Here is a 26758-nt window from a genome sequence, read left to right on the forward strand (position 1 = left end):
TTGAGTAGTTCTGAGAAGGACCAAGCAAGCTAGAGATATACTGAGTAGTGCCGAGTCAGGCATCCCAGTGCTGCATGCGTATGGCACATTGTGCATGTGTGAAGTTTAGCACACTATGGCCAAACCTAGTTTACGTGATTGTGAAAGACGTTACTGAACCAAGCCAGTTCTTTCATAACTGTAAAAGTAATAGTGAAGGTGATTTTGTCACTAACATTCAGTCAAATAAAAAGAAACTATGGACAATATTTATTAACTGGAAAGACAAGAATGATAAAGCCGTCTTATGAGGCACTGAAAGTAACTCCTTTCTGTATGCAGCGATATGACCGTAGTAATGCCTAGCCAGTAATATTTCAAGTACTTACTGTTTAGGGTTACGGTGTAGAGAAAAATATTTTTATTGCCAAACATTTAGCATGCTACTATCTTAGTAGTAAATAGATAATTAAAATCACTTCACATTTTCTGTGTAAAGAGCAACAACCCGTGGATAAGATATGTTCCAGAATAATCAAGCAATGTTTTGACCATTCTTAGTACTTTCACAGACATAATGACAATATTTTGCACATTCGTCTTTGTTACATATTTCTATTGCTGTTTGTGAACTTTGTTGGTATAACATACAGCCCATTTTTATGTTTAAGTGATTTGACACCTAAGTCAGGAATACATTTCTTGAAATTCCTCCAATACAATAAAAAGTAACTAGGTCCACAGAGATTAATCAAAAATACTTCGTGTGGAGACTGGAGTAGATATCCAATGCATAGTGGCTACTAAACTTCAACGATGAACATCCCAATACGAAAAATAAAAATTGCTTTAGTTTCTCAGAATTGAAACTTTTTCCCCAGGGCAGTTTTCATAATTTTCAGGACATAGAATTGTGACTAATCTTCCACTAATTGTGCTGGTCGTAGGAAGGACGCGCACGCACACGCACACGCACACACACCAACTTTACATGCATTACCAAACTGATAGTTCCTTGATGCGTGAGTGCTTGTCCTCTCAAAGTATCTTTCTCAAACAGTGGAAACTGTAGGTTGGAATATCAACACTGTAGGTTGGAATATCAACACTGTAAGGAAAAGATGGATTGCTACTTACCATAAAGATGCCTTGTTAAATGGCAGAGAGGCACAACTAAAAGACACTTAAACATTAGCTTTCAATCGCAGCCTTCATCAGAAAAAGAAAAACACACACACAGCACAACTCAAACATACCTGACCGCTGTCTCCAGCAGCTCAGACCAACATTCTGGTGTCATCATTATGATAAGTAACAATCTATCTTTTCCTTGCATTGTTGTGTCTTCCCATTTAAACTAATTGGGCCATAAAGCTCTTTTGTCTTCAGTTTGATTCAGTACCTCGCCATTAGTTAAACCTGCTCATCTAATAGTCAGCTCTCTTCTGGAGCACTACAAATTTCATGTTCACATTTTTCTTTCCAGTGAAGCTTTTTGGGCTATTGCTAGTCTCTTTGCTCCTGCTGTGATTGTATTCCTTTGGTTTCCTGATGGTTAAATAATCATTACATATCATTGGCTAGTTCACCTGTAAATGAGACACCTTATATCAATTCTAAATAGATGGAAAGTTTTGTGTGTGTGTGTGTGTGTGTGTGTGTGTGTGTGTGTGTGTGTGTGTGTGTGTGTGTGTTTTACCTGATTCCATGTCACTTGTGCGCTCTCTCTCTCTCTCTCTCTCTCTCTCTCTCTCTCTCATTGTTTGTAATATTCTGTGTGTTTTTTTCTTTTTAGGTGTATGCTGTGAAGCATGCAGTCCAGCGCCCATTGTCGCTGATTCAGGGACCACCAGGAACTGGCAAGACTGTTACATCAGCAACTATTGTTTACCATCTAGTGAAGCAGAGTGGTGGTTCAGTACTTGTTTGTGCTCCTTCAAACATAGCTGTTGACCAGTTAACTGAGAAGATTCATCAGACGGGCCTGAAAGTTGTTCGTCTCTGTGCAAAATCGCGTGAAGCTATTGATTCCCCTGTCTCCTTTCTCGCTTTGCATAAACAGATACGAATTATGGACAGGTATGACAACAATTTTTTTCATTTAGGAGTAATTTCGGAATTATTTATAAAAATAACTGTCATAAACATCACTCCTGCATTTATAACTGTGCCATGGTATTTACAAGTTACTTACGACATTAACCATCATTGATGTAATGCACATCCTTAAGAAGATGAACTGTAGTTTTGTTTCATTGTAAATGATTTTATTGCTGCTTAATCTCTCATTAGTGAGTTTACTGTTCTTCAGTAAGCTATTGGGTTACATAGTTTACGACAATATCAATGTTCGTTGTGTTAAGCAAACTGCATACTGATGCTGCAACCTTGGTGACTTTCAGGTGGATTTTACTCTCTATACAAGTGAATGCTCGTGCCTATGTTGCTGGACTGGCTCACCAGTACTGTTTCAGGCATTGATCTAAAAATTGCCGAATACTATTAACAATGTTCCTAGCAAAGCTAATACTATGTGCTTAAATACACAGATACAGTTTCTTGTCAGTAAGTTGGGTGGAGTCATTGTATGCAGCTGTTTTATTTCTTTGCAACAATTTCAAGTAAAAGTAATTAATGTGAGACAAATGGTCAGACAATTTTGTTAGTTGAAGCAAAGAAGAATAACTAAAATTGTAAATTTGTATTTTAACATAAAAATGCTTGCACTCAAATCTCTCTGTAAAATCTCTCTGTCTAAAAGTGCCATGTGGCTTTTGTTTCATAGTAATTTTGTATCTTTCTCTGTCTCTGTGCGCGTGTGCCTGTGGTAGCTTGTATGCGTCCATGCATTTTCATGGAAAGTGGTGATCAGAGAGAGGGCTTCACGGTGGTGTGCTAATACATATAACAGTGCCATTAATGAATGTACATCACGTGCCATGCTATTTCAGACCTTATTTTTATTGGAAAAATGGAAGAAACAGTACTACTTCAAAGCAGTAATTTTGAGGAAAGATGTTGATAAATTCAGTACACAGAGTGCTGTTGCAGCCATGCATGCTGGCAGAGATAACTTTGAAAAGTGACACATACGTTCTTATTTAACAATAATAAAGTCGGTTAGCAGGCTCGAACAACGGTACTATGATAGCACATTTCTTGTCAAATTGTTACAGTTTCTCGTTACTCAGCTTTGGACTCGGATGATCATAATAATTTCTCAAAGTCCTAGTCCATTAATACTCAGAAATTGATTCTGTTTTTACACAGTACAGTTATTAGGTAATGAATATTTATTTGTCGTCTTCTAGTTTGGATTCATTGCTGTTATGATGGGGCAGTTAGGGAGAATTTTATGTGATTTGATGTGGTCCAATCTCAGCAAAATTAGTTGCCCTTTGTAACCTGTGGCATCGGTGCTCTGTCAGTCGTGTGATGTACTTTTGCATTGGTGCTACCTGGATGAAATACCATCCTGCAATGCAAATTAGTCTTTTTTTAAAACAAATAATAGTTATTATTTGGTTTGAATATAACAGAGGGAAACATTCCACATGGGAAAAATATATCTAAAAACAAAGATGATATGACTTACCAAATGAAAGCGCTGGTATGTCAATAGACACACAAACATACACACAAAATTCAAGCTTTTGCAACCAACGGTTGCTTCGTCAGGAAAGAGGGAAAGACGAAAAGATGTGGGTTTTAAGGGAGAGGGTAAAGAGTCATTCCAATCCCGGAAGCAGAAATACTTACCTTAGGGGGAAAAAGAACAGGTATACACTCGCGCGCAGAGATCTCTCTGTCCAAACTCTTCGCTTTTGCAAATGTCTGCTTGTGTGCATGCGTGCGTGCGCGAATACCTGTCCTTTTTTCCCCCTAAGGTAAGTATTTCCGCTCCCGGGATTGGAATGACTCCTTACCCTCTCCCTTAAAACCCACATCCTTTCGTCTTTCCCTCTCCTTCCCTCTTTCCTGACGAAGCAACCGTTGGTTGCGAAAGCTTGAATTTTGTGTGTATGTTTGTGTTTGTTTGTGTGTCTATCGACATGCCAGCACTTTCGTTTGGTAAGTCACATCATATTTGTTTTTAGATTTATTATTTAGTTTGTTACTTTGTTGCTTCAGGTGCAACTTCACGAAGAAATTTGTCACTGCTAACCGTGCCAGATTTCTTATGCTTGTGAGATACCGATGTATGCAAGTGACCAATATTTATTTGTGTCTTTGTGACCAGAATGCATTTTTGTTCTTCATGTTAAATGCTGAAATCAATTTAATTTGTAACGAAGTTGTGTGTCATCTATTTACAGCAATACCGAACTGCAGAAGCTGCAGCAGTTGAAAGATGAGACAGGTGAATTGTCCTCTGTAGATGAGAAAAGGTACCGCATGCTGAAGAAAGCTGCTGAGAAAGAGCTTTTGGAGGCTGCAGATGTTATCTGTTGTACCTGTGTGGGTGCAGGTGACCCACGCTTACAACGCTTAAAATTTCATTCAATTCTTATTGATGAAAGTATGCAAGCAACAGAACCGGAGTGCATGGTTCCAGTTGTACTAGGAGCGAAACAGGTAAATCGTAAATTGTGTGTGTGTGTGTGTGTGTGTGTGGTGTGTGGTGTGTGTGTGTGTGTGTGTGTGTGTGTGTGTGTGTGTGTGTGTGGGGGGGGGGGGGGGGGAGGGGGTCGATGGTGCATGTGTGTTTGTGTTTAATAGTTTCCGCAACAAAATTGTCTCGAAATCTGACAGAAAATCCAGAGAGATTAGTGTCATAAGTAAAGTACACAAGCAGCAACCCACAATTGATATCTTCACTGCACAATAGCAGTGGTAATGTTACAGACAAGTCTCACTAAAGCAGTGTTATGAAACGTGATTTTACGATATTCCTTCATCAAAGAATATGAAGTAAACGTGCCAGAATTAAAATTGAAGATAACTGCCAACATTAGTAACTTAGAAGTAGACACCCTTGGTGTAGCAAAGCAGCTTAAATCGCTTGACAAAGGCAAGTCCTCTGGTCCAGATTGTATACCAGTTAGTTTTATTACAGTGTGTGCCTATACAATTGCAAATACTTAGCACTCATATTAAGCCACTGGCTCGAGAGAAGATCCATACCCAAAGATGAAAGTTGTGTATGTCAAACGAATACTCCAGAAAGGAAATAAGAGTAATTCACTGAATTACAGACCCATATCACTGATCCTGATTTTCAGAAGGATTTTCCAACATATGCTGTGCTTGAACATAATGAGTTACTGCAAAGAAAATGTCCTGTTAACAAATAATCAACACAGATTCAGACAATACCATTCTTGTGAAACATAAGTAACGAATGCTACCGACAGGGGATCTCAGTTGGATTTTATATTCGTAGATTTCCAGAAGGCTTCTGATACCATTTCTCACAAATGACTTCTAATCAAATTGTATTGTCTTTGTTGGGCAACTGTAATCTCTATTTCCTCTCTGAAAGATCACAGTTTGTAGTAACTGATGGAGAGTCATTGATTAAAACAGAAGCTCTATCAGGTGTTCCCCAAGTACACTGTGTGATCACAAGTATCCGGACATTTGGTTGAAAATGACTTAAAAGTTCGTGGCGCCCTCCATCAGTAATGCTGTAATTCAATATGGTGTTGGCCTACCCTTGGCGTTGACGACGGCTTCCACTCTCACAAGCATACATTCATTCATGTGCTGGAAGGTTTCTTGGGGAATGGCGGCCCATTCTTCATTCAGTGCTGCACTGAGGAGAGGTATTGATGTCAGTCAGTGAGGCCTGGCATGAAGTCGGCATTCAAAAACATCCCAAAGGTGTTCTATAGGATTCAGGTCAGGACTCTGTGAAAGATAGTCCATTACAGGGATGTTATTGTCTTATAACCACTCCACCACAGGCCGTGCATTATGAACAGGTGCTTGACAGTGTTCAAATATGCATCACCATCCCCGAATTGTTCTTAAACAGTGGGAAGCAAGAAGGTGCTTAAAACATGAAGTAGGCCTGTGCTGTGATAGTGCCACACAAAACAACAAGGAGTGCAAGCCCCCTCCATGAAAAACACAACCACACCATAACACCACTGCCTCCGAATTTTACTGTTGGCGCTACACCCACTGGCAGATGACATTCACTGGGCATTCGCCATACCTACACCCTGCCATTAGATCGCGACGTTGTGTACCGTGATTCGTCACTCCACACAACGTTTTCCCACTGTTCAATCATCCAATGTTTATCCTCCTTACAGTAAGTGAGGCGTCGTTTGGCATTTACCGGCGTGGTGTGTGGCTTATGAGCAGCTGCTTGACCATGAAATTCAAGTTTTCTCACCTCCTGCCTAACTGTCATAGTATGTCCAGTGTATCCTGACGCAGTTTGGAATTCCTGTGTGATGGTGTGTTTAGACGTCTGCATATTACACGTTATGACCCTCTTCAGCTGTCGCCGGTCTTTGTCAGTCAACAGCCGAGGTTGGCCTGTACGCTTCTGTGCTGGTGTGTCCCTTCACGTTTCCACTTCACTGTCATGTGAGAAACAGTGGACCTAGGGGATGTTTAAAGTGGGGAAGTCTAGTGTACAGACATGTGACACAAGTGACACCCACTCAGCTGACCACATTCGAAGTCCATGAGTTCTGCAGTGTGCCCCATTCTGCTTTCTCACGATGTCTAATGACTACAAAGGTCGCTGATACGGAGTACCTGGCAGTAGGTGGCAGCCCAATGCACCTAATATGAAAAAAAAAATGTGTTTTTTGGCCATGTCTGGATACTTTTGATCACATGGTGTAAGTATTACAGGGCCTCTGGTATTGTTAATCTACATAAATGATTTATGAGATAGTCTGAGCATCCCTCTTAGATGGTTTTCAGAAGACGCTGCTATTTACTGTCTAGTAAAATCATCAGAAGATCAGAATCTATTGCAGTATGACTTAGACAAGATATATGTATGGTGTGAAAATTGGTAGTTGATTCTGAATAATGAAACGTGATGTCATCCACATGAGAAATAAATGATTCAGTTAAATTTCAGTTACAAAGTAAATTACACAAAACTAAAGGCAGTCAATTCAACTAAATATGTAGGGATTACGATTACAAATCATTTAAATTGGATTGACCCCATAGATAATTTTGTTGGGGGCTGGGAGGGTGGACAAACAAAACAAAGAGTGTGTTTTATTGGCAGAACACTTAGCAGATGCAACAGGTCTGTTAAAAGGACTGCCTACACTAAGCTTATCCGTCCTCTTCTGGAGTATTGCTGTGCAGTGTGGGATCCATATCGGATAGGATTGATGGAGGACATGGAAAAAGTTCAGAGAAGAGTAGCTTTTGTTGTATGACTGCAAAAGGGGGGGGCGGGGGGGGGGGGGGGTGTCGTTCATGTGATGTGCAAGTTGGGGAGACAGTCATTAAAACTAAGGCATTTTTTGTTGCAGTGAGATCTTTATAGGGAAAAACGATCATTATAATAAATGAGAAATCGGAGCTCACCAGAAAATATTTAAGTGTTTGCTGTTAGATAGTGAAATGGTAGAGAGGGAGTCTGGAAGTGGTTTGATGAAACACATTGCCAGACACTGTGCCCTCTTTTATATCTTGATAGAGATAATTAGTGGATTATTAATCACCTCTATCATTGTTTATGAAGTTGTTTTTCAGATTAAATAGGGTTGTATGTATGTTTAAGAAAAATATTAATTCAGAAACAGATGGTTTATCTTACTGTATTCACATTTGAGGAGCTTCATCGCCTGCAGCAAATGCTAGAATTGTTTCTCCAAAAAGGCAACAACTCTTTCCCTTCTTCCCTTCTCTATGATTGTGTCTATGGGGTTCTTCTCTGTCTTGCTGGTGCCTTCACAGACCAAAGTTAATATCCACACTTTGTCTACAAAGAAATGTCCAGTGCTTGGTCTCCCCACTCATGTCCTTCCCCTCATGTAGCCACTGATGGGCCACATTGGAGTGCCCGCTCTTGACTCAGTACTTCCCAGATCTGGAGCAGCTGAATCACACTCTTCACCAGGCTTTCAGTCACTTGTCTTCATTCACTGAAATGAAAAGTACCCGCCCCACTATCCTCCCCATCCCTCCCACAGCAGCAATCTACCTTCCACCCATCTAACCTACAGTATGTTTGTCTACCCGTATTCATCGCAGCTCCAACCTCTTGCCCTGTAGCTCACAGCCCTGTGGAAGACCTATATGCAAGACATGTCCCATATATCCTCCTCCTGCCAGCTACTGAAGTCCTGTCACAGGTATGCCGCCGCTGCCCCCCCCCCCCCCCCCCCCCCCCCCCCCCCCCCCCCCAGGAATTTTTTAGTATTCTGGGAATTTTTCATTGTTGTATTTTTCAGTTAAGTCCTTGTAATTTTGACTGGTAAGAACTGAAACTCTAACAAACAATTTTATTTTAGCATGCTACTGCAGAATAATACTGCAGCAATAAAACATAAATGAGGGAAAGAAAACAAAAATAAATTTAATTTGCAAAGGAAATGCACAATTTCCAACAACAAAACATCATGCACACACGTGCGTCTGCCAACACCGGAATGTGTCAGAGGCTTTAGGACTAAGACTATGCAATACTTCATAACAGCAAACTGCTTCCCATGACCGTGACGTCACAATCGTTTACATTAGGTTTGTTTGAGCATTTGCCAGCGGGCTAGTGTGCATGTGCAGTTCAGTCGTGTATGAGCAGAACCTGCTCCCACTTATGGCTACGTGAAGTACGGCTGTTAACTGTGTCAGCAGTAGCAACTAGCAGCCAGACACTAGCTGGAAAAATTCTTCTGGCGAGCCCAAGCTGCCAGATTCACACATGCGCAGAGCCGTCTAAGTTGCAATGGAGAGGGCGGTAGTCTCCACATGATCCGTGTTTAGGTTTAGTAATTTTGCTGTTTCTTCTTTGTTTACAACCCTCACATCATATGAAAACAAAATGGATTTCTGTGGCTGAGAGCTAGCAAGTGAATTAAAATACATTCACATACTTATGAAAGGCTAAAATACGTTATTAGTTTTAGTTTCCTGGTTTTATTTTATTTCCAGTTTTTTGGCATTCAAACATTAATTGCCTTGCAGAACACTGAAGTTATTATTGTCGATTTGCTGAAGAAATTTGGCTTTTATTAATCTATTCTGCAGAGCCAGTCAATTTTTTTGAAACAAACTTAGAAGAATTTTGAGCCCAGATGTTTATGTATTATTTAAAATTTTCTGGCTCATTTGTGTGATGTATATTCAAGTATAACACGTGCAAGAAAGACCAGTATTATATGTGAGCGCTTAGCTTTTCTAGTAGCCACACATGTATATTAATTTAAACCATTAACTTTTCCGATTTGTGTGTTTGTGCCAGTGAACAGTGATGTTGGTTGCTGTTGGTGGACTACGTCGCATGTTCTATGCTCTGAATATCTGCTATCATCGACTGGTGAGATCATGTGACATCAGCTGTGGTTGGCTAACTAAAGCACATCACAATTTCGATTTCAGTGCTTCGGAAACTAACGTGCTGTGGTCGGTGAATTCTGATATCAGAATTTTCGTAATATGAAAATATGCTGTGTATATTTTGCTGCAAATCAAAGATATTTCCAAAATGCGCTTTTGTGTGTGTGTGTGTGTGTGTGTGTGTGTGTGTGTGTGTGTGTGTGTGTGTGTGTGTGTGTGTGTGTGTTCATAGTTTTCTAAAGTGCTGGAAGTTCTACGGCAGTGTATAAAGCCTTAACCATTCAAAGGGTTGAGAAGTTTTACAGTTCCGAGAGAACGTACTCTGTCACTTAACACAGAAAAGTGTATTTTTAACCATGAAAAAATCTGGGAATTTTTTTCCTTGTCCACATATACACCCTGTCACTGCAATTGAGCAGTTTCTTCGAGGGTTGGACCTCCCTTTCTAAATTCTATTTCTGTAGTGTTAGCCATCTGGGGAAGAACTCCCTCCCTAGTGCCTCTGGTGTGAGTCATGCTGCGCTAGAAGCTGTGGCTGTTCGGACCCATTTAGACTTTGGAGTAATGATATGCAATCTTTATCTCCTTCCAGACTGGCCTCCTACACTTCCTGCTCTTCCGCCCATAACCCTCTGTGGGGTGGTACTGAGACCACTGACTGGGGCAGGATTGTTGGAGACCTGCTGGCAGGGCTTGATCTCTGCCTCTTAAACACTGGAGCCCCCACACACTTTAGTGTGGCACATTGCACATTCCTAGCTATTGATCATGCTATCTGTAGCCCTGAATTCCTCCCGTGTGATCAATGGCAGCCCATTGAGGAGTTGGAGTTGCAGGATGCCCTCTTGCCTCTTCTACTCTGAACTGGCAATGGCTTTGCGGGTTTCTTGGTCCACTCAAGCCCTCATCCTACCTGCTCTTTTGCTCTTCTTCCCCCTTGTTCTGCCTTTGTTTTCTATGCTTGTCTCACGCAGTCCACATCGCTAGTCTCGTGGTTGTTGTTTGGTGGGGTGTCGCTGGTAAGTGGCGGGAGGTATGTTTCAAATCGCACTTTTTGCTTTTGAAGCCCTCTGTTGCTCCCTGGATATGACACCTTACCCATCTTTATTACTTTCCCCCCTTTCTTCTTCCTTGTTCCTTTCTCTACAGTTTGTTAACCTTCAGTGGACCTTTTGTGCATTAGGCCCATCTTTGTTATTCAGTTTTGTTGGCTTGCCTGTTCCAAGTAGGAGGGACTGATGACCTCGTAGTTTCGTCTCTTCAGTCATTAAACCTACCAACTAACCACTGAAAGGACTGCAAATTTATCTGTTATGACCATTTGTGTTCATAGTATTACAACACAAAAATTGATTATACTTCAACGGTGGAAAGTATTCTTATTTTCAGGTTTTTAATTTTAAATATACCTGTGCTGTTTTTGTGAATGCAGACAAAATAATTATTTTACTTTTGAGCATGGGAAACTTATTTTTGTCATGATTCTTTTCTGTTTTTTATGTTACTTACATTGTCCTATTAGAATAGTATGTTGTTGTTGTTGTTGTTGTTGTTGTGGTCTTCAGTCCTGAGACTGGTTTGATGCAGCTCTCCATGCTACTCTATCCTGTGCAAGCTTCTTCATCTCCCAGTACCTACTGCAACTTACATCCTTCTGAATCTGCTTAGTGTATTCATCTCTTGGTCTCCTTCTACGATTTTTACCCTCCACACTGCCCTCCAATGCTAAATTTGTGAGCCCTTGATGCCTCAAAACATGTCCTACCAACCGATCCCTTCTTCTAGTCAAGTTGTGCCACAAACTTTTCTTCTCCCCAATCCTATTCAATACCTCCTCATTAGTTACGTGACCTACCCACCTTATCTTCAGCATTCTTCTGTAGCACCACATTTCGAAAGCTTCTATTCTCTTCTTGTCCAAACTATTTATCGTCCACGTTTCACTTCCACACATGGGTACACTCCATACAAATACTTTCAGAAACAACTTCCTGACACTTAAATCTATACTCGATGTTAACAAATTTCTCTTCTTCAGAAACGATTTCCTTGCCATTGCCAGTCTACATTTTATATCCTCTCTACTTCGACCATCATCAGTTATTTTACTCCCTAAATAGCTAAACTCCTTTACTACTTTAAGTGTTTCATTTCCTAATCTAATCCCCTCAGCATCACCCGATTTAATTTGACTACATTCCATTATCCTCGTTTTGCTTTTGTTGATGTTCATCTTATATCCTCCTTTCAAGACACTGTCCATTCCGTTCAACTGCTCTTCCAAGTCCTTTGCTGTCTCTGACAGAATTACAATGTCATCGGCGAACCTCAAAGTTTTTACTTCTTCTCCATGAATTTTAATACCTACTCCGAATTTTTCTTTTGTTTCCTTTACTGCTTGCTCAATATACAGATTTAACAACATCGGGGAGAGGCTACAACCCTGTCTTACTCCCTTCCCAACCACTGCTTCCCTTTCATGTCCATCGACTCTTATAACTGCCATCTGGTTTCTGTACAAATTGTAAATAGCCTTTCGCTCCCTGTATTTCACCCCTGCCACCTTCAGAATTTGAAAGAGAGTATTCCAGTTAACGTTGTCAAAAGCTTTCTCTAAGTCTACAAATGCTAGAAACGTAGGTTTGCCTTTTCTTAATCTTTCTTCTAAGATAAGTCGTAAGGTTAGTATTGCCTCATGTGTTCCAACATTTCTACGGAATCCAAACTGATCTTCCCCGAGGTCCGCTTCTACCAGTTTTTCCATTCGTCTGTAAAGAATTCGCGTTAGTATTTTACAGCTGTGACTTATTAAACTGATAGTTCGGTAATTTTCACATCTGTCAACACCTGCTTTCTTTGGGATTGGAATTATTATATTCTTCTTGAAGTCTGTGGGTATTTCGCCTGTCTCATGAGTTTTGTCATGACTGGCTCTCCCAAGGCCATCAGTAGTTCTAATGGAATGTTGTCTACTCCCAGGGCCTTGTTTCGACTCAGGTCTTTCAGTGCTCTGTCAAACTCTTCACGCAGCATCTTATCTCCCATTTCATTTTCATCTACATCCTCTTCCATTTCCATAATATTGTCCTCAAGTACATCGCCCTTGTATAAACCCTCTATATACTCCTTCCACCTTTCTGCCTTCACTTCTTTGCTTAGAACTGGGTTGCCATCTGAGCTCTTGTTATTCATACAAGTGGTTCTCTTCTCTCAAAAGGTCTCTTTAATTTTCCTGTAGGCAGTATCTATCTTACCCCTAGTGAGACAAGCCTCTACATCCTTACATTTGTCTTCTAGCCATCCCTGCTTAGCCATTTTGCACTTCCTGTCGATCTCATTTTTGAGACATTTGTATTCCTTTTTGCCTGCTTCATTTACTGCATTTTTATATTTTCTCCTTTCATCAATTAAATTCAGTATTTCTTCTGTTACCCAAGAATTTCTATTAGCCCTCGTCTTTTTACCTACTTGATCCTCTGCTGCCTTCACTACTTCATCCCTCAGAGCTACCCATTCTTCTTCTACTGTATTCCTTTCCCCCATTCCTGTCAATTGCTCCCTTATGCTCTCCCTGAAACTCTGTACAACCTCTGGTTCTTTCAGTTTATCCAGGTCCCATCTCCTTAAATTCCCACCTTTTTGCAGTTTCTTCAGTTTCAGTCTGCAGTTCATAACCAATAGATTGTGGTCAGATTCCACATCTGCCCCTGGAAATGTCTTACAATTTAAAACCTGGTTCCTAAATCTCTGTCTTACCATTATATAATCTATCTGATACCTTTTAGTATCTCCAGGATTCTTCCAGGTATACAACCTTCTTTCATGATTCTTGAACCAAGTGTTAGCTATGATTAAGTTATGCTCTGTGCAAAATTCTACAAGGCGGCTTCCTCTTTCATTTCTTCCCCCCAATCCATATTCACCTACTATGTTTCCTTCTCTCCCTTTTCCTACTGACAAATTCCAGTCACCCATGACTATTAAATTTTCGTCTCCCTTCACTACCTGAATAATTTCTTTTATCTCGTCATACATTTCATCAATTTCTTCATCATCTGCAGAGCTAGTTGGCATATAAACTTGTACTACTGTAGTAGGCATGGGCTTTGTGTCTATCTTGGCCACAATAATGCGTTCACTGTGCTGTTTGTAGTAGCTAACCCGCACTCCTATTTTTTTATTCATTATTAAACCTACTCCTGCATTACCCCTATTTGATTTTGTATTTATAACCCTGTAATCACCTGACCAAAAGTCTTGTTCCTCCTGCCACCGAACTTCACTAATTCCCACTATATCTAACTTTAACCTATCCATTTCCCTTTTTAAATTTTCTAACCTACCTGCCCGATTAAGGGATCTGACATTCCACGCTCCGATCTGTAGAACGCCAGTTTTCTTTCTCCTGATAACGACGTCCTCTTGAGTAGTCCCCGCCCGGAGATCCGAATGGGGGACTATTTTACCTCCGGAATATTTTACCAAGAGGATGCCATCATCATTTAATCATACAGTAAAGCTGCATGTCCTCGGGGAAAAATTACGGCTGTATAGTATATACAGTGGAATCTCATTATCATGGTTTTTTGAAAGGACCGCAGATTTTGAACATTGTGGGCGGGAAAATGTAATACCTAAAAATACACAATTTGCTATGTTTTTTCAGTGAGAAGTGGAATTAAGGGTACCATGTCGGGGGATTTGAGGTGATATGAGATCTCGTAGTGCCACACTTGCTGCCATGCTAACTCAAATATGTAATAATTCAAAATGCTTGTTTCGGAGAACGGATTTGGAATATCATATCTGGATACTTTCAAAATTATGTACGAGAACCAAAAATACATTAAAAATGGAGACATTAGCTGTACACTATTGCCATCAGTCAATTGGAATGCGGAAATGTCATGCGACATCAGAGAGTAACTTCCAGTGCCCAGAATGCAAACCTGGCATGTGATGTTTATTGAAGAAGTATCATTCATTTAGTGTCTTCCTCGTGAATCACTTCTGGTAATTGAGTAGGATGTACCAGTTCAACAAACTATCGGTATATCACACATCTTAGACAAACTACACTATAATACAGTAACATACAGTACATAGTCCTGTCTTTACAGAGGTTTCAAAAACATGTCAACAGCTGATGCTTCTTTTTTCTTAATTTTAATATTGTATTAGCAGTTAGTTTATACACAGAGCTTAGCTGGATCCATTGTGTCAGTAGTTTTTGATATTGTAGTTCAACTGGCAAAGGTTGCGATTCATCCTCATCTTCACTTTTTCTTGTTTCACTGTCACCTATTCATGCAGGACTTCATAAAGTGTCATTGACTGACAGATGGCAAAACATTCGTCACACTCAACATACACATCGAACCTTAGGTATTCATTGTTCTCTTTCTGTGCCATTATTTGCTGCCATTGATCAGCTGCAATTTCTTAATGTTCTAACTTGTCTTCTATAAGTATCCAGTGAAAGCCAGTCCTCTTGCAGCAGTTTTGAGATGGGCTTTCTTGCACAGAACCCCAGGCACTTGTTAAAAATGCAAAATGAAATTTTGGTCAAGTTAAATCGAGGTTCTTAGCAGAAAGCCATTGCTGGACGAGCAACTATTTATGACATCAAAAAGATAGATGATGATATTTGACAGTAGTCAACGGAAATGGATAGCGAGTTGGGAAAACTGAAGGTTGTGCGAAAGAGTGAGAATGGAGAACTGGGCGTAGCTGTTTATAGATTGTTCATACAACAACACAGTAAAGGAATTCCAGTCAGTGGCCCGATTATAAAGGAAAAAGCAGCTGCCTTTAACAAACTGCTTGGCGGTAGTAACTTGTTTGCAGTGAGCGAAGGTTGGATATCAAACTGGAAAAAACAACACGGCATTTGGCAACTGACAGTCACGGGGAAAAGTCGCTCAGCTATCGATAAGAATGCTGATGAGTTTGTTAGCAAGATACGGAAAATAATAGAGGAAGAAGATTTAACTTCTGATGCCTTGTATAATGCTGATGAAACAGGACTCTTTTAGAAGATGCTTCCTTCAAAAACATAAGCTGCCAAGAACGAGAAGGAAGCTCGCGGTTACAAGCAACAGAAGCAGCGCTTCACATTAATGGCGTGTTATAATACAAATGGTATTCATAAACTACCGCTTAGGGTGGTTGGAAAATCCCAACATCCACGTTGTTTTCAACATACTGATATAAATATTCGACCAGTGCAGTATTGCGCTCAGAAGAAAGCGTGGATGGACAGACAAATATTCTCTCTGTGTTTCCATGAAACGTTTCCACTGGAGTGAGAAAAGAGCTAAAGAAGAAAAAGCTTCCACTGAAAGCTATCCTTATAATTTACAATGCCCTCCGTCATCCTTCACACGTTTCTCTTAAGTCCGATGGTACACATGTACAAGCACTCTTTGTCCCACCCAGTGTGACAGATCTAATACGGCCCTTGGACCAGGAATTTTGGAATCAATTAAACATCATTATCGACATTCACTTCTCGTCTCCTTGCTGAACAGAAGTGAAAATGATTCTATTGAGACTATGCTGAAGACCTGGAAAGCAATTAATATATGTGATACCATTTCCCATGCAGCCGAAGCACGGGATAAAGTGGAGAGAGCTACATAATAAAGAGCTGGAGAAAATGGTGGCCATCTATTGATGCCAAGTTGAACACCCAGTAGTGAGTGACAGCGATGAGCCAGTCAATTCAGAATTATCAATTACTTTGTACACTGACATGTTTCACAACCGTCCAGGAGGAGAACAAATTGATGATGATGTTACTAAGTGGTTGAATTAGGATAACTGTGATACAGACCAAACTTGAACAGATGGAGAAATAATCAAAAGCGCGCAAGAAAGTAATGATGAAAGTGATGAAGAGGACACAGGAGGAGTGAGCAGGAAGATAACTCACACTGCTGGCGCTCAAGCTGCCGAGGTCTTCCTGGAGTACATTATGCAAGAACTAGATATGTGTAGTACTGATGTAATGCTTGTAAAGCGCTTGCATGATAAAGCATGCCACCGCCGTGTATCATCATTGTGACAGTTAAAAATTAGGGACATGTTTCGTAGTTAGTGATGAGACTGTATAATTATGTACAGTGTACACTTGAGGAATAAGTTTTCTTTGAAAATTAATGAATTTTTGATTTTGTAAAGTATATCCTCTATGTTTTAAAATTTATCCTTTGTTTTAATAAAGTACAGTACACTATATCCTCTATGTTCTCAAAATAAATGAATAAAATAAATTTCAGACACCCAGTAATCCAGCACTTCTACTAATCCAGCACCCATATGTGCCAGGAATGGCTGGATTAGCGAGAGTAGTACCTGTAGTACCAAAGGTTTAATAAATTTAAACATCAAACATGATATGGCATAACTGGAAATTGGTTACTGTATCTGTATTTATGTACTGGAAATAGTTTATTAAAATTGTCAATAGTAATCCATATTGTTAAAAGTAGCAACAAGAGAGATTATTATGCTATGTCATATGTTGAGCCAGCATTCTTGTCTATATTTTCGTTTATTTGGTTTATGACAAATGTGAAGTTCTCGTCTAGCAAAATGTTTTCTCTGTAATAAATCCTATTACTAAATACAATATTTTTTTAAAATTTTTAGCCATTTGATATTTGGGCAGACTCCTTCCAAATTGTGGAATTCTGGAAATTAACACATTGCCCATTGAATTATTCGAAAAGTACAAGAGCTATATGTTCAGCAGAATTCCATTTACTTCAAATGGCTATCAAAAATGAGATTAAAGCATATTTAGTCACATTTCCTCTGGGCATTTCACTAATTTCCAGGAGATTGTGCCTGGTAATACCTGAGTGCATATGTTTATAATTTCAGTTGCTGCTCACAGTAGCGTAGCTGTTTTTCAGTTAGAAACAACAGAATTAAGAATTTTTGCGTTTAAAATACTAGGAGTAAAAACTGACACACAGACAACTGAAACTGCTACTTAAGAATGTCAGGGTGATAATAGGTGAATTTGTTTCTTTTGTAGCTAATTCTTGTTGGTGATCACTGCCAGTTGGGCCCAGTGGTTATGTGCAAAAAAGCTGCACGTGCCGGATTGTCGCAGTCATTGTTTGAACGTTTGGTTGTATTGGGGATCCGCCCATTCAGGCTTGAGGTGCAATATAGAATGCATCCAGAATTATCCAAATTTCCTTCAAATTTTTTCTATGAAGGCTCACTACAGAATGGAGTGTGTGCAGGTTAGTAAATTTTCACGAATGAACATTTTCATTATAATTATGTTTACAAATACAAGCATTTAACAATAATAACTGAAAGTTGAAGGTTTGTATATCATACTTACCAGTATTCCATTTAGTAAGGATACAGTTAAAAGATTGTTTGAGATTCAATGTCTGTTCAAGAAATAATGTCAGTGCTGATTGGTAATTTGCGTTTAAAGACTCAAGATTCGCATCCATAGTGCAGTTAATAGAAAAATACTAAAAATATGTAACTATTTTTCAGATGAACGTAAATTGACAAAAATTGAATTTCCATGGCCACAGCCAGACAAGCCAATGTTTTTTTATGTAACTCAAGGCCAAGAAGAAATCGCAGGCTCTGGAACATCATATTTAAATCGCACAGAAGCAGCAAATGTTGAAAAAATTACAACTAGATTTTTGAGGTGTGGAGTCAAGCCTGAGCAGATTGGTGTCATAACACCATATGAGGGACAACGAGCGTACTTGGTGAGTCTTTGAAATGTCAAATGGAATACAGTGGTTTCTTTTTTTGGAGGGGGGATATTGTACTGAGAAAAGTGCAGTTATCACGGTGGAAGAGATGTGAATATCTGACTTAAAATGCCAATTGTTCCATCACTTAAGGAATTTATTACTAGGTAGCTTTTATATGAATTTCTTATTCATATTAGAAAGCTGTGCAAATATGCTTAAAATTGCTTTTTTGAAATTAAGAATTAAATTAAAATTTTTGTAGGCAAAAGTAGTGTGTTGTTTCTGATTAATTTCAGCAGTTGACTGTTTCTTCTGTGCTAACTTCTCATAGTATTTGTTCTGTGTAAATTCCTTGCTGATGTAACACGAGGAATAAAGAAGCATGCAAAAAATTACGTGGATCTTTTTCGGATCATGTGTCATAGCCTACTGTTTGATGGGATGCAAATTAAGCTCATAATGTACCTAGCTATTTCTAAGTATGACAGTGGCAGATCATCTAGAGTGTTTTTTACAATAAAGTTCTAATGGAATAGTTTCACAACATTGGTTTTAGTGTGTGTGTGGCCAGCTATCACACCAGATTTCCTGATACATAACACAAATACACAGACATTCATGATGCTGACAGAAAGAAGTGATAGGAATGAGTGTTATCCACTGATTGACTAAAAGAAGTTACAAGAGATAGTACAAGTTACTACAGAGGTGAAACTTCCCAGCAACTTTAAACTACATGCTAGGGCAAGAGACGCACTGAGGATCTTTGTCTGAGCTACCCAAGTTTGACTCTCAACCCATCCTCAGAGCTTTACTTCTGCCAGTAACTTATCTTCTACTTTCCAATGCCGGATAAAGCCAAAGGTCCCAAATTTGAGTCTCAGCCTGACACACAGTTTTCGTCTGCCAGGAAGTTCCATCCAAGTGCACTCTCTGCTGCAGAGTGAAAACTTCATTTTACTACAGAAGTGTTGATCGTATGAATGCGGGTGGCAGATTATCACAGAGATTTTAGTTATACATTAGCTTGCCTGGGACCGAAGAATTTTGAATTGGAAGACATATTTTAAAATGGCAAAATGCTGTTTTGTGGTCATAAAATTACATCATAGTTCGTAGGGTGAAAATTCAAATAATGTAGATGACCTATTGGTTCCAGTAATAATTTGGTTTAAGGAAAATACAGTTATTTGGGAAGTTAAAAAAGTTCTCAGTACTGTTTGATTATCACAGTGAATACCTCCTTGGTGGACTACCTATTTACGAGTTAAGTTGCCTTATTTGAAATTCTGTTAAATTAGCGGGTTCTTCAAGGGCTTAGTTGAATGAAGAACAGTGTTAACTGCTTCATAAATATTAGTACACCAAAATTTAAGTATATTATTGTAATCAACTGACAGAATACTGTGAACTGAATAATAAATTAATGAGGAATTGTATGTTTATAGGATATTGATAATTTCGGTTGTATGTAGTATAGCCATACTCATACACTGTTGAAATAAAAATCGGAAAAAAATATTGCTTGGCAGGAGTAGAACATTAGTACGTCGCATAAGTTCCAGCTGTCTTTGTTTCATGTTGTTTGGTATGTTGTGCATGTGGGACATGGACCATGTTGTTTAACACGTTCGCTGCGGTCGCCCGTGCGAGCCGCTAACGCGCGAGGCGGACGCTTGTAAGCGCACGTGCGCTGAGAGCTGAAATCATAGCCCTGCGAAACCTGTAAGTTTGTGGCGAATAAACTAGATGCCGCCAGCTGATTCGTTTGGAGTTCGTACGCTGGCTACCAGAGGCGCAGCGTTCCACTCAGTCAAAACAGTTCGGGGCTAGCTGCCAGGAGCGCTGCAATCACTTCTCTTTGCAGCCGCACGGCCTTCTATGATTTTTATTTCGAGGAAATAACTTTACATAGTTACCGACTTAGCTCGCCACTGTATCTTTTCATAATTCTTATGGATGAATAAAACTTTGTTCTGCAAGGGAAGTCAGCAGTTTCAAGTTATAATAAGATACTGCTGGAATTTATATTTCGTAATCCATACCTGGCTGAATACAAATTATGAACACGCCTAAATTTTGATCGCAAGACTAATGTCTAGTTTTGCGACAAATTCATGTTGTGCACGAACGTAATATTGGCAACGAATATAACGTCTGCGGAAGAGGTGCTAGATATAGAAATACAAGTACACTTTAGCTGCATGCCGATCATGTGATAAATGCTGCCTGCTGTCTGTCGCTTATAAGCGTTACATGCATTTATTGCAAACAATTCTAACAAAGCCCCTTATTTATTTATTGTATTGCTAACTGGACAGAAAATGCAATTCACACAAGTGACAAATCCACTCCATTGAAAAAGAATTAGTCGGAAAACACCAAAAGATTTATAAAACGAAGAAAAAGAAACAGGACTCGTCTGCAATGTGGTGCTATGGAAACCCAATCACAAATATATACATATTATAAAAATGACTGTATGTGTATGTATGTATGTTCCACATCTCCTCCTACTGGACCGATTTCAACGAAACGTGGTACACATATTCCTATTATCGGAAAACTATCACTGTAGGGGTAAGAACCACATACGACACATACGTCAGGAGATATGACGTCATGAACAATGTAATTCGTCAAAAACGGCCGCATCATGTGACGATATTCCACATCTGCTCCTAAACTAGTACACCGATTTCAATCAAATTTGGTACAAATCTTCTCTAAGGTAATGAATCATTTGCTATGGTAGCAAAAACTACTTACGATATATAGTTCAGGAGATATGAAGTCATAAACAATTCTGTTCTTGAATAACCGCAACATCAGGTTTGTGATTTCTATTTATTATGTCATTACTACTAAAGCTATTCGCGAAGAATTTTGCAGAGGATATGCATATATACCACTAAATGTAGCTTTGAAATTATATCATAGTATGACACGTAGTACAGGAGATATGACGTCAAAACTATGAAACGCACGAAAATCCGTCCCACTATGCATGTGGTTGTAATGTATTACGTTTGTAATACCAACTCCATTCGCACCTCATTTTGCAGTTTCCTAATATTCTTCCCGGGGAACATGGAAAATTATATTCTTGTGGGACACATAGTACGGGAAATATTATGTCATGAAGATTGACCTGTGTGAAAACGGAACTGAGATGAATGGAAAATAGATAGCGATAGAACAGGAGGTGATGGACAGAGAGAGAAGAAGCAGATGGACTAAAATAAGACAGGAATGAATACACACCCGGGCAACGCCGGGCACTGCAGCTAGTAACAAATAAGTTTTCAAGGTGTAGAGGTGATGTTTTTATAGCAAACCACAAATAAGTCCACATACGGTACTGTACAGAAACATCATATTCTGAGCAACCAATGTAACTATATTTACATGGCTATCAAATAAAACAAACACTTTACAAATCAAACACAAACAGATCTTCCTCTGTAGATACGACGTCCCATTACATTATGGATGTGTAATTGTGCAGCAGTTCAAACAGAATCCAGGTTGGTTTGGACACGTTATACACACGTATGGTGTATCCGTACGCTTGCCCCGTGCCGCGCACGTTTTACATCGCTTCCGCATAACTTGCTTCGTCCCTTCCGTTGCGTCCCGCTTTTGCACAACATGTGTGTCTTTACATTTGTTACGCACACCTTTTGTAACGTCCATTGGTGGAAATAGTCCCTTTATTATTTGTATTCTATAATCATACAAAGTCATATTATGCCCTGAGTATTTATTATATAGGTAATGTGCATTGAACATTAGCATGTCAACTACATGGAAGAATAGTTTCTTTGGCCAGCGGATTGTCTTTCGTTCACATAAATAATAAGACAACATCTGGTCCTGCCTATCGGTCCCAGACATACAACTATTATATCTGATAATTGGCAGTGGTTTCGCGACTATTTGCTGGCGTGCATTCTGCACACGTTCCATTGTATTGGGGTATTCTGTGGAAATATAGGAGACCTCTCGTCTATCCTTCCATTTGCCGATCATTACCCCGTCCGAATATCGTGCTATGGTGTCCCCTTTCCCCAGCTTGGCGCATACCACGTCTTTAGGGGTATTTTTCCTATTTACCCTTAGTGTCCCGGTGCAATGTGTTTTTGCATTCAACAGGGTTTTAGCTAAGGCAAAGCTGTTGTAAAAATTGTCCATGTAAATGTGATGGCCAACATTCACCTTCTCTTCTAACAAATGCAATACTATCTTTTCAGCATGCCCTTTTCCCCCCATATCACCACGCATCCCCGTGTACACAGCGCATTTATTGATGAAGCCGTCTGGGTTATTTAGCATGTACAATTTGATGCCATACTTATTTCTTTTGTTTTTTATGTATTGTCTAAATGACAATCGTCCCCTCCAAAGAATCATTGATTCATCTAAAGAGAGATCCCTACCTGGATAATACACATTACACATTTTGTTGTTGAAATAATTCAATATAGGGCGTATCTTATACAGTCGATCATTTGGTTTCGGTTCGCCTGACTCTGGATTTTTTGCAAAATGCAATGCGCGTAAGATAAGCAAATATCTGTCTCTGCTCATACTCATCGTTATTCCTTTATTTTCGAACAGCGGATCCCTCTTCCAGTAGTCTTGTAGTCGGGCACATTTGACATTACCCATATGTAATGAAATCCCCAGGAAGACAAGTATTTCTTCTATACTTACGGGTTTCCAATTACTAATTCTAGAGCCCTCTTGTGTATTTGCGCTCGCAAATATATTCCGTGCGTTATCATTTGTTTCGTCAACTATGAGCTGCAGTATGTCATCTGGAACCAGTAGCCTAAAGAAATCCATTGGCGTATTGCCAGCAGGCTTCATCAGCAAACATTCTGCTTTCGTAAACGGGTGATACTGCATCCCATGTGGTTCTTCATGCCACGTAACACCTGGTTTGCTTACCTCTGCGAGCGCTGGTTCTTTATCGTCGGCGATTTCCTCATCATCGTCGCCCGTATCGTCCGATTCCGAACTGTCACGAAACATACTGGACAGTTCTGCTTCCACACTGTCATCACTGTGGTCTGTTTCTGCAGTCTCCAAATGCCAGTCACCCTCATCTGGTTCGTCCTCTCTGAACTCTACATCACTATCTTCTAACACACGTAGTAACTCATGGTCAGTATATTGGTCACTCTTCCTACACTTTTTCGCGTTCGAAGGCCCCGGTGTCTGTTCATTCGCCGCCATTGCAAACAATGCACAACACAGACGACAAAAAACGAAAACACACAACTGCAGACAGGAACACGTTACGTGATATGTCGTTGGTTACTTGAACTAACACGAGTGCACAGCCGAACAAACTAAACTGAGAACTCTGCTAGTGAACGCGCCGCTTATATGCGTCAGCCGCAGCGAACATGTTGACGGCGTAGCGTAATGGTCAAGCGCATTGCTCACGAAACAGTCGACCTGGAATCAATCCCAGGTGCTTCCTAATTTTTTTCAATTGTTTTCATTCTTATTTTCCTTGGTTTCGTCAGATTTTGCAACTATTTACCGTAGAATTTAAATACATTCAAGTAGTATATTTATATAACTAGGCGAAAGTTTTAATGAAAATAAAGATTTTAAAGATTCTTGTGATTACGTGCGCTACTTTTTATTCATTACGACAGTAGTTTTGCCATTTTTATGGTGACATATCATAGAAACATGTGAAACATATATGTTTCACTCTAGGCACATTTTATGAAGGCATTGTTTGAGCAGTTACATTTCTCTGCAACATGCTTCATTGGAAAGCACACTTAATTCAAGTTTTAAAACTAAGGTGTTTCCTCTAATAGTTTGGATGCAAACCAAGTGTACTAGATCATAGGGGTGTCCACAAGAGCACTGAATTGATGCAGCACGGTCGAATGTATTTTAATTGCATCTTCTCTTGATGATACCTCTCGCTGTTGTTGGAGTTATTCAGGGGCACTTTGTAATCTTTTAATTAGATTTTTGACTTGACGATAGAAATATACATCTACCGTAAATAACCGAACACTCTGAAGATACGAAGTAAAATAAAAATGAGAAAAAAAAAATCAGGACGGACCTGGGATTGATCCCAAGTCGCCTGTTTCGTGAGCAATGCGCTTGACCATTACGCCAATAACGACGAACAGAGCGCTAAATAGGGTATAGCCTCCTATAGTGCTATCGGAACAACTTTCGAGAGCATGTTCTCCTTTCCTATGGCCAACTCAGGCGAAATATTTCGGGCACGTTATGTGGAGTCCCACCTCTTTCTAGAAACAATTCGGACGAAATCGGCGTGTCCCAGTTGGCGACCTCCCCTAGTGAGAACTCAGCTAGCGAGCGCACCGCTTATAAGTGTTACCCGCACTGGCTTGCTGATCGCGGCAACGCTTATGAGCGTCAGCCGCTCTGGCGTGTTGATCGCGGAAACGCTTATGAGCGTCAGCCGCTCTGGCGTGTTGATCGCGGAAACGCTTATAAGCGTCAGCCGCAGCGAACGTGTTAATTTACAGTGTTTAGTGCAAAGCATCCTTTAACTCGCACATTGAATGAGATACATGGATGATTTGTGATATCACTGTATAACATCGACTTTCATTGTGATTCACATGACTGTTCAATCCCCATCTGGGCATCCAGATGTAGCTGTTCATTGATTTCTGTAATGATTAATGCAAATGCCAGGATGGTTCCTTTGGAAGGACACCGACAATTTCCTGCCCTAACCCGAGCTTAGGCTCCATCTCTGATGACCTCAATGTTGACAGGATGTTAAACTCTCATGTCTCTTCCACCACTTGTTCCTTGTGATCTGAAGATATAACTTTTTCTTCTTGATTATATTCAGTGAGATCTGTTTGGTAACTCCATGCATGATCCATTTCCTGGACTGTAGCAGAATGTGTAGGCCAAAATATTGAGGTGTGCATGTGGTACTCTACATCATATATTTATGTGAGCTCTTGCAAGGCGCAAATGTTCTGGTTTTTCATAAAATAGTCGCCATAGAACTACAGCATACCAGCTTCACATAGAGGAGACTGATTATACTATGTCATTAACACAATTTAATGGCAATACACAACTTATCAAAGCCATTATGCCGACAAGCCGTGTCATAGGGGATGCAGCAATGAGAGTTACTGTGGCAGTTAGCTGTTGCCTACGTGACCTATATGGCTGCTGAACTAGGATAAATGCTCAAGCCTTTGAGCAGAAGCCATTTCAAAATTCAAAGAAAAGAGAGTAGAACTTAATGTTTAAGATGTGATGTAAAATTTTTTGTTACTTCTAGTTTATAAATGTAATGAGATTAGTTAATTTAGTTTACACTTTAATGTATTATAATGTATATGTTAATCAAATGTTTGAAACCTCCCTCCCCACTCCCAAATTTTCGTAATTTTTTTGTTGCAGATTCTAAAATGTAAACTTCAGAAGTATGCTGATTCTGAAGAAATGGTTTATTCATTATATCTTAAAAGTTGCCTGTATTTCAGGTGCAGTACATGCAGTATCAGGGCTCATTGCATGCGAAGCTCTACCAGGAAATAGAAGTTGCTAGTGTAGATGCTTTCCAGGGTAGGGAAAAGGATCTGATCATCATGTCCTGTGTACGTTCTAATGAACATCAAGGAATTGGATTCTTAAATGACCCAAGAAGACTGAATGTTGCACTCACACGTGCAAAATATGGGATTATAATCGTTGGCAACCCAAAAGTGCTATCAAAGGTGAGTCTGAATTAATCCAGAATAGACCGATCACTGACAGTATGTTCAACGCGAGAGAAGTTCGGTACAATTCAAATAATGTTCTTGGAAGATCACACATAGCCCATTTACCCATGTTTATGCAGTCTTGAGACTGCGCAGGTAAACAGAAAACCGCAGATAATCTGTCACATATGAAAACTTACTGCTTTACTTACAGATTACTTGCCAGAAACTAACAACTTACTTCAAAAAATTACACTTAAAACACAGTGTAGTTTGTATCACTTGTTTTCAGTACACTTTTGGGATATGTTTATTTTTTCTGTTCCTGCTCCTGCTCAAATCCTGGTTCGTATAGCTATTTAACCACTCGGGGAAGTTTTTATCATCTTCACAACCATAGCTTTGTTTCATGACAGTGGGCTGATGGAGCAACAGTATTGTATTCCACAGTGCTGTGTATTTCAAGTCACTTTCTGCAGTGAGAGTTGCAATTCTCTCCCATGATCAAGCTGTTGATATGTCCATGTTGCTCCAAGCCTTAAAAACACTGTTGACTGCTTTGAACTCATTCAGGTAATTCCAGAAACTGAGGACGTCTGAACCTTCTTGCTCAAGCTGTTTTGTAAGGTTCGACCAGAAATGAATCACACCAAAGTTCCTTGACTGTACGAGTTCCATAACACAAGGAGGGAGGTATCTCACAGTAATTATCCCATTATCTGAAATGAGCACTACTTCTGCAGACAAAATGCATTGTATATGAAAGAACAGCATATGCTGATAAACATGTCTCCTCCAAATATGTATACA

The 26758-nt window shown here is 39.7% G+C and overlaps 1 protein-coding gene across 1 annotated transcript in view; it reads left to right on the top strand.

Moving 5' to 3' along the window:
- LOC124804618 (regulator of nonsense transcripts 1) overlaps nucleotides 1–26758 on the top strand; it is a 129089-nt gene that overhangs the window by 77391 nt on the left and 24940 nt on the right. The window contains exons 9-13 of the mRNA XM_047264820.1: nucleotides 1775–2058; nucleotides 4296–4554; nucleotides 17510–17723; nucleotides 17992–18218; nucleotides 25730–25963. Coding sequence (XP_047120776.1) covers nucleotides 1775–2058; nucleotides 4296–4554; nucleotides 17510–17723; nucleotides 17992–18218; nucleotides 25730–25963 — 1218 coding nt within the window. The remainder of the gene's footprint in view (nucleotides 1–1774; nucleotides 2059–4295; nucleotides 4555–17509; nucleotides 17724–17991; nucleotides 18219–25729; nucleotides 25964–26758) is intronic.

The sequence above is a fragment of the Schistocerca piceifrons genome, chromosome 7 (genome assembly GCF_021461385.2).
Source record: "Schistocerca piceifrons isolate TAMUIC-IGC-003096 chromosome 7, iqSchPice1.1, whole genome shotgun sequence".
Classification (NCBI taxonomy): Eukaryota; Metazoa; Arthropoda; class Insecta; order Orthoptera; family Acrididae; genus Schistocerca; species Schistocerca piceifrons.